The following is an 8,721-nucleotide window of genomic DNA, read 5'->3' as shown; positions in this document are numbered from 1 at the left end:
CACGTCCTCTTAACGGGACTGCCTGTCCTCACGTCCTCTTAACGGGACTGCCTGTCCTCACGTCCTCTTAACGGGACTGCCTGTCCTCACGTCCTCTTAACGGGACTGCCTGTCCTCACGTCCTCTTAACGGGACTGCCTGTCCTCACGTCCTCTTAACGGGACTGCCTGTCCTCACGTCCTCTTAACGGGTCTGCCTGTCCTCACGTCCTCTTAACGGTCTGCCTGGGTCTGCCTGTCCTCACGCCCTCTTAACGGGACTGCCTGTCCTCACGTCCTCTTAACGGGACTGCCTGTCCTCACGTCCTCTTAACGGGACTGCCTGTCCTCACGTCCTCTTAACGGGACTGCCTGTCCTCACGTCCTCTTAACGGGACTGCCTGTCCTCACGTCCTCTTAACGGGACTGCCTGTCCTCACGCCTCTTAACGGGACTGCCTGTCCTCACGTCCTCTTAACGGGACTGCCTGTCCTCACGTCCTCTTAACGGGACTGCCTGTCCTCACGCCCTCTTAACGGGACTGCCCTGTCCTCACGTCCTCTTAACGGGACTGCCTGTCCTCACGTCCTCTTAACGGGACTGCCTGTCCTCACGTCCTCTTAACGGGACTGCCTGTCCTCACGTCCTCTTAACGGGTCTGCCTGTCCTCACGTCCTCTTAACGGGACTGCCTGTCCTCACGTCCTCTTAACGGGTCTGCCTGTCCTCACGTCCTCTTAACGGGACTGCCTGTCCTCACGTCCTCTTAACGGGTCTGCCTGTCCTCACGTCCTCTTAACGGGACTGCCTGTCCTCACGTCCTCTTAACGGGTCTGCCTGTCCTCACGTCCTCTGTCCTCACGTCCTCTTAACGGGTCTGCCTGTCCTCACGTCCTCTTAACGGGACTGCCTGTCCTCACGTCCTCTTAACGGGACTGCCTGTCCTCACGTCCTCTTAACGGGACTGCCTGTCCTCACGCCCTCTTAACGGACTGCCTGTCCTCACGTCCTCTTAACGGGACTGCCTGTCCTCACGTCCTCTTAACGGGACTGCCTGTCCTCACGTCCTCTTAACGGGACTGCCTGTCCTCACGTCCTCTTAACGGGACTGCCTGTCCTCACGTCCTCTTAACGGGACTGCCTGTCCTCACGTCCTCTTAACGGGACTGCCTGTCCTCACGCCCTCTTAACGGGACTGCCTGTCCTCACGTCCTCTTAACGGGTCTGCCTGTCCTCACGTCCTCTTAACGGGACTGCCTGTCCTCACGTGCCTCTTAACGGGACTGCCTGTCCTCACGCCCTCTTAACGGGACTGCCTGTCCTCACGCCCTCTTAACGGGACTGCCTGTCCTCACGCCCTCTTAACGGGACTGCCTGTCCTCACGCCCTCTTAACGGGACTGCCTGTCCTCACGCCCTCTTAACGGGACTCCTCTCACGCCTAACGGGACTGCCTGTCCTCACGCCCTCTTAACGGGACTGCCTGTCCTCACGCCTCTTAACGGGACTGCCTGTCCTCACGTCCTCTTAACGGGTCTGCTTGTCCTCACTTCGGTGTGACTGTTTGCCTTCGAGACAGGCTGCCTTGATCAAGTCACACCGGGACTCCAGGACAAACAGGCAGCTTCACACTGCTGTCAGAGCAGGTGTTGTGGAGCTCAGCCTAAAACTAACATAGTCAATCAATGAAGAGGCTCTTCCCTCAGGCTGAAAAGCAGGACAGCGGACATCACTCAAGTTGTGGATTTGCCTTTGAGTCTGTGTGTGTCTGGGTTCTCAGTAGTGTGTGTGGGGGATGGGAGGGTGGCGGTGGGGAGGATTTGGACTTGGTTTTGGATTGTAGTGTTGTTATGGTTGTGTGTATGGGCTTTGAGTGATCCGGCTGTCTTTAGGATTCTAGAATACTCTGTAGTGTGTTTTCCAGGGTTTTAGTTGAAGAGACTGTGTGTGTGTGTGTGTGTGTGTGTGTGTGTGTGTGTGTGTGTGTGTGTGTGTGTGTGTGTGTGTGTGTGTGTGTGTGTGTGTGTGTGTGTGTGTGTGTGTGTGTGTGTGTGTGTGTGTTGAATGTCTTTATGTTTGGTGTGAAGTAGGTGTGTTTGATCTGGTGACATATCTCTGGAACACCATCTACTGTGAGGCTGTGTTGAAGTACAGTAACGTCTGAGTCCACGTCAGTCGAGGCCTGAGTTCAGCTGAGGTAGCTACTCTCCTGGCTACAGGCCCACTGCTCTACCCTGTTAGCACACTGCACGGCACGCACAGAGAAACTGACTCCACAGTCAAACACACCTAGTGGCTCATGAAGGATAGATACTGGACAGCAGTGGTGGAAAAAGTACCTGTCATAGTTGAGTAAAAGTAAAGATACCTTAATAGAAAATGTGTGAAGTAAAAGTCACAAGTACTTTACACAACTGCTGTACATCATGTCGGTTTATGACAGGGGAAAAAACACTCAGTGGGTTAACTCCATGAGGGTTTTAAATCATCGTTCTCAGATTAAAGTGGGTTAACTCCATGAGGGTTTTAAATCATAGTTCTCAGATTAAAGTGGGTTAACTCCATGAGTGTTTTAAATCATAGTTCTCAGATTAAAGTGGGTTAACTCCATGAGTGTTTTAAATCATAGTTCTCAGATTAAAGTGGGTTAACTCCATGAGTGTTTTAAATCATAGTTCTCAGATTAGTGGGTTAAAAACACAAGTGTTTTAAATCATAGTTCTCAGCTTTAAAGCTGCAATATGTCATTTTTGGGGGGTGTCTGTGTATTGTCTTGACTGCTTTCAATAATTGTGTGTGCGGGTGGTATGACTGTCTGATGTGCTTACGTCAGAGAGAGATCTTTTCATATATTCTCTAGTCTGCAACTCAAACTGTGTTAGAAAGACTCATTTTTACACGATGGCAGCTTTTTGATCTGTTGACTTCTTCAGAGTTTTTACTGCTGAGGGTGATTAACACTGTGTGTATGTTCTGCAGCAAGCACGTAAGCCCTATGATGTGCGAGACGTGATCGAGCAGTATTCCCAAGGACACCTGAATCTCATGGTGCGCATCAAGGAGCTACAGAGGAGGTGGGCTGCATCTCAAACGGTCTCCTGAGTCCCGTTCATTTGAAATTGATATCAAGGTCTTTATGTGGGTTAGCTCAGCCATTGCAATTAACTCAATTGATAAAAGTCCCATGTGACTTGCACACTACAGACCCACTGGGCATAGACATCAGTTCAACATCTAGTTTTGATTTACATTTAGTTGAGTTGTCAACTAATGTGAATACAACGTCAAATCAACAAAAGCAATCACCATGTCATTAGATTTAGGTTAAAAGTTGGGTGAAAAAAAAGATGAATGTCCTCCCTCACGTTGGTGACGTTTTGCAAAACCAATTCTTTTTTTTACGTTGATACAACGTCATCACATAGATTTTTGAGGGTTTAAATGACGTGGAAACAACGTTGTTTCAACCAGTTTTTGCCCAGTGGGGATGCAGTCTTTTTTTCTGTCACACTCGTCTGGGTAAAAATATTTTTTTTTACTGCATTAAATTGAAATAATAAATATCCTCCTCATCACCACGGAAATGACATTTTGTTTCTGACTTTCTCTCTCAGATTTTGACCCAGGTGAGTGCGACATGCTGTGCTGTGACTGCACCTGTATATAACCCAAAGCACTTCATTCAATGTGTTTAATTCTCCTCTAGATTGGACCAGTCTCTAGGGAAGCTGACCCTGTTCCAGACTAGCTCAGGTAAACAGTCCTCTACTGTAATTTACAGCATCTTAGAGGGCTGGACACTGTTTACTATATCTCTATTGTATCTTACAGCATCTTAGAGGGGCTGGACACAGTACTATATCTCTACTGTATCTTACAGCATCTTAGAGGGCTGGACACTGTTTACTATATCTCTATTGTATCTTACAGCATCTTAGAGGGGCTGGACACAGTACTATATCTCTACTGTATATTACAGCATCTTAGAGGGGCTGGACACAGTGTACTATATCTCTACTGTATATTACAGCATCTTAGAGGGGCTGGACACAGTACTATATCTCTACTGTATCTTACAGCATCTTAGAGGGGCTGGACACAGTACTATATCTCTACTGTATCTTACAGCATCTTAGAGGGGCTGGACACAGTACTATATCTCTACTGTATCTCACAGCATCTTAGAGGGGCTGGACACAGTACTATATCTCTACTGTATCTTACAGCATCTTAGAGGGGCTGGACACAGTACTATATCTCTACTGTATCTTACAGCATCTTAGAGGGGCTGGACACTGTTTACTATATCTCTACTGTGTCTTACAGCATCTTAGAGGGGCTGGACACAGTACTATATCTCTACTGTATCTTACAGAATCTTACGTATCTTCTTGTTTCTTGTTACGTCGTCTTGTTTTGCTGTTCTATGACTTGGACCATGATCCTCCTGGGGCAAAAGACAAAGCCAAAGACAAAGGCAACAACACCATCGGCTCCAGGCTCAACAGGATGGAAGACAAGGTAGGACGTTACGCCACGTTACACCCTCTGAACAGAGTACGGCTACTCATCTACAGGTGTCATTTCTATTGTGCCTTTAATCAGATTTCAAAGCCCTCCATTTTGTGCCACCTTACCCACAGCCGATGATAAGCACCCAACTCAGTGACACACAGCAGCCATTTTGTGCCAAATCGGTTTGTGCCAAGTCAGTTTGACTATAGAAAAGCCACCAATTTGGTTCAACTGTGTTCAGACTGATGCTTTGCAGAGGACAGTCAGTTTTTTTTTCAGTCCAGCACAGAGATCTGATAGGAGGGAATTCACTCTATACAGACATAATCAGTCCCCTAATGATATCCCTAAATAGGAGTTGAGAAACAAGGGTGGATTTTCATTTACAAAACCTTTCAAGTTTTCTATTTGTTTTGGCTTTCATTAAAACTCTTTTGATCATTTAATGAGGGATGATAATGTCTTGGTTTGTTTTCCCAAGATGAAAAGGATTTGGTGATTTGCCTGAAAAAGGCAGATAATGAGAAAATTAGAATACACATTTCCATTTTCTGCAAAAACAGACAATAAAATAGAAAGACTATCTATTAATTATATTATATTGATCTGTACAGCATTGACTTTTCTGTTTGTCCATCTACTTACAGATACAACGCATGGACCAGACACTCAACCAAATCGCAGAGTCCCTTACCCAGCTGTTGTCTGTGACAAGCCAGGGGCAGGGGGACATGGGGGGAGCACAGGGGCAAGGTAGGAGGAGGTCACAGGGTGGGGCAGGTGTCCCCAGCCAGGATAGCCTACCCAGCTACGAGCAGCTCTCCACCGCGACCCTCCATCCACCCCTCAACCCCAGCCTCAGCCAAGACAAGAGCTCCTGAATCGACCATCTATCCACCCCTCAACCCCAGCCTCAGCCAGGACAAGAGCTCCTGAATCAACCGTCCCCATCCACCCCTCAACCCCAGCCTCAGCCAGGACAAGAGCTCTTGAATCGACCATCCATCCACCCCTCAACCCCAGCCAGGACAAGAGCTCCTGAATCGACCCTCCATCCACCCCTCAACCCCAGCCAGGACAAGAGCTCCTGAATCGACCCTCCATCCACCCCTCAACCCCAGCATCGGCCAGGACAAGAGCACCTGAATCGACCATCCATCCACCCTCAACCCCAGCCTCAGCCAGGACAAGAGCTCCTGAATCGACCATCCATCCACCCTCAACCCCAGCCTCAGCCAGGAGAAGAGCTCCTGAATCGACCATCCATCCACCCTCAACCCCAGCCTCAGCCAGGACAAGAGCACCTGAATCGACCATCAATCCACCCTCAACACCAGCCTCAGCCAGGACAAAAGTTCCTTAATCAACCATCCATCCATCCATCCATCCACCCCTCAACCCCAGCCTCAGCCGGGACAAGAGCTCCTGAATTGACCATCCATCCACCCCTCAACCCCAGCATCGGCCAGGACAAGAGCTCCTGAATCGACCATCCATCCACCCTCAACCCCAGCCTCAGCCAGGACAAGAGCTCCTGAATCGACCCTCCATCCACCCCTCAACCCCAGCATCGGCCAGGACAAGAGCACCTGAATCGACCATCCATCCACCCCTCAACCCCAGCCTCAGCCAGGAGAAGAGCTCCTGAATCGACCATCCATCCACCCTCAACCCCAGCCTCAGCCAAGACAAAAGTTCCTGAATCGAACATCCATCCACCCCTCAACCCCAGTCTCAGCCGGGACAAGAGCTCCTGAATCGACCCTCCATCCACCCCTCAACTCCAGCCTTGGCCAGGACAAGAGCTCCTGAATCGACCCTCCATCCACTCCTCAACCCCAGCCAGGACAAGAGCTCCTGAATCGACCATCCATCCACCCTCAACCCCAGCCAGGACAAGAGCTCCTGAATCGACCCTCCATCCACCCCTCAACCCCAGCCAGGACAAGAGCTCCTGAATCGACCATCCATCCACCCTCAACCTCAGCCGGGACAAGAGCTCCTGAATCGACCACCCATCCACCCTCAACCCCAGCCTCAGTCAAGGCAAGAGCTCCTTAATCAACCATCCACCCCTCGACCCCAGCCTCAGCCGGGACAAGAGCTCCTGAATCGACCATCCATCCACCCCTCAACCCCAGCCTCAGCCGGGACAAGAGCTCCTGAATCAATCATCCATCCACCCTCAACACCAGCCTCAGCCGGGACAAGAGCTCCTGAATCGACCTTCCATCCACCCTAAACACCAGCCTCGGCCAGGACAAGAGCTCCTGAATCGACCATCCATCCACCCCTCAACCCCAGCATCGGCCAGGAGAAGAGCTCCTGAATCGACCATCCATTCACCCTCAACCCCAGCCAGGAGAAGAGCTCCTGAATCGACCATCCATCCACCCTCAACCCCAGCCTCAGCCAGGACAAGAGCTCCTGAATCGACCCTCCATCCACCCCTCAACCCCAGCATCGGCCAGGACAAGAGCACCTGAATCGACCATCCATCCACCCCTCAACCCCAGCCTCAGCCAGGACAAGAGCTCCTGAAACGACCCTCCATCCACCCCTCAACCCCAGCCTCAGCCGGGACAAGAGCTCCTGAATCGACCACCCATCCACCCCTCAACCCCAGCCTCAGCCAGGACAAGAGCTCCTGAATCGACCATCCATCCACCCCTCAACCCCAGCATCGGCCAGGACAAGAGCTCCTGAATCGACCATCCATCCACCCTCAACCCCAGCCTCAGCCAGGACAAGAGCTCCTGAATCGACCCTCCATCCACCCCTCAACCCCAGCCTCGGCCAGGACAAGAGCACCTGAATCGACCATCCATCCACCCCTCAACCCCAGTCTCAGCCAGGAGAAGAGCTCCTGAAACGACCCTCCATCCACCCCTCAACCCCAGCCTCAGCCGGGACAAGAGCTCCTGAATCGACCATCCATCCACCCTCAACCCCAGCCAGGAGAAGAGCTCCTGAATCGACCATCCATCCACCCTCAACCCCAGCCTCAGCCAGGAGAAGAGCTCCTGAATCGACCTTCCATCCACCCTAAACACCAGCCTCGGCCAGGACAAGAGCTCCTGAATCGACCATCCATCCACCCTCAACCCCAGCATCGGCCAGGAGAAGAGCTCCTGAATCGACCATCCATTCACCCTCAACCCCAGCCAGGAGAAGAGCTTCTGAATCGACCATCCATCCACCCTCAACCCCAGCCTCAGCCAGGACAAGAGCTCCTGAATCGACCCTCCATCCACCCCTCAACCCCAGTATCGGCCAGGACAAGAGCACCTGAATCGACCATCCATCCACCCTCAACCCCAGCCAGGACAAGAGCTCCTGAATCGACCATCAGTCCACCTTCAACCCCAGCCAGGAGAAGAGCTTCTGAATCGACCATCCATCCACCCTCAACCCCAGCCTCGGCCAGGAGAAGAGCTCCTGAATCGACCATCCATCCACCCTCAAACCAGCCTCAGCCGGGACAAGAGCTCCTGAATCAATCATCCATCCACCCTCAACCCCAGTCTCAGCCAGGAGAAGAGCTCCTGAATCGACCATCCATCCACCCTCAACACCAGCCTCAGCCGGGACAAGAGCTCCTGAATCGACCATCCATCCACCCTCAACACCAGCCTCAGCCGGGACAAGAGCTCCTGAATCGACCATCCATCCACCCCTCAACCACAGCCTCAGCCAGGAGAAGAGCTCCTGAATCGACCATCCATCCACCCCTCAACCCCAGCCTCAGCCAGGACAAGAGCTCCTGATGCAGAGAAACACCAAAACCATTTTGACGCTTTCTCTCTTTGTCTTATTCTGAGATCAGTGTTCTTCATGATAATGAACCAGCTGTGTAGTGCTAGGGCAAAAAAACTAAATGAGCACCCAGTGGGGGCCCCAGGACCAAGTTTGGGAAACCCTGCCCTAGAAAAGAACCGTATAGACAGGAGATTTAGCAACTCTCGGAGGACAATCGAATTAAAAAAAAATATATATATTTATTGTTAAAAGTGGAACCAACACAATTCAGCTTTTTTAAACAAAGATTATTTAATTTAATTCCAATGTCCTCCCAAGAGTTGCTATATCTCCTCTCTACTTCAGTTTGCTCCTCAATTCATGCACCTTGGTTGGACAGCGAGGTAGCTGCAGTGCTCCCTTCCCTAGAACAGAACAGTGCCTCAGCCTACAGGACAAGCCAGCTAGACACACAGACGGGACATATTTTTC

At 51.1% G+C, this 8,721-nt stretch overlaps 1 protein-coding gene across 1 annotated transcript; it reads left to right on the top strand.

Annotated features, from left to right (window-relative positions):
• The first annotated feature begins 2,300 nt into the window (after nt 1-2,300).
• LOC118381201 (potassium voltage-gated channel subfamily KQT member 1-like) lies at nt 2,301-5,585 on the top strand. Its single transcript, XM_035768153.2, has 4 exons — nt 2,301-3,050; nt 3,683-3,729; nt 4,436-4,497; nt 5,139-5,585. Exons 1-4 carry the CDS (start codon nt 3,022-3,024, stop codon nt 5,370-5,372), a joined length of 372 nt encoding a protein of 123 aa, XP_035624046.1. The 5' UTR covers nt 2,301-3,021; the 3' UTR covers nt 5,373-5,585.
• The last annotated feature ends 3,136 nt before the right edge of the window (nt 5,586-8,721 follow it).

Source organism: Oncorhynchus keta, unplaced genomic scaffold (assembly GCF_023373465.1).
Source record: "Oncorhynchus keta strain PuntledgeMale-10-30-2019 unplaced genomic scaffold, Oket_V2 Un_contig_19805_pilon_pilon, whole genome shotgun sequence".
Classification (NCBI taxonomy): domain Eukaryota; kingdom Metazoa; phylum Chordata; class Actinopteri; order Salmoniformes; family Salmonidae; genus Oncorhynchus; species Oncorhynchus keta.
This window is presented reverse-complemented; position numbering and strand designations above follow the sequence as displayed.

What these genes read in the sequence shown, in the direction of transcription:
- LOC118381201 (XM_035768153.2), top strand. Translation starts at nt 3,022, where the DNA reads ATGGTGCGCATCAAGGAGCTACAGAGGAG. An exon ending in CCTGTTCCAGACTAGCTCAG is followed by an intron (nt 3,730 to 4,435) that starts GTAAACAGTCCT and finishes CTGGGGCAAAAG; the next exon opens with ACAAAGCCAAAGACAAAGGC. An exon ending in TCAACAGGATGGAAGACAAG is followed by an intron (nt 4,498 to 5,138) that starts GTAGGACGTTAC and finishes ATCTACTTACAG; the next exon opens with ATACAACGCATGGACCAGAC.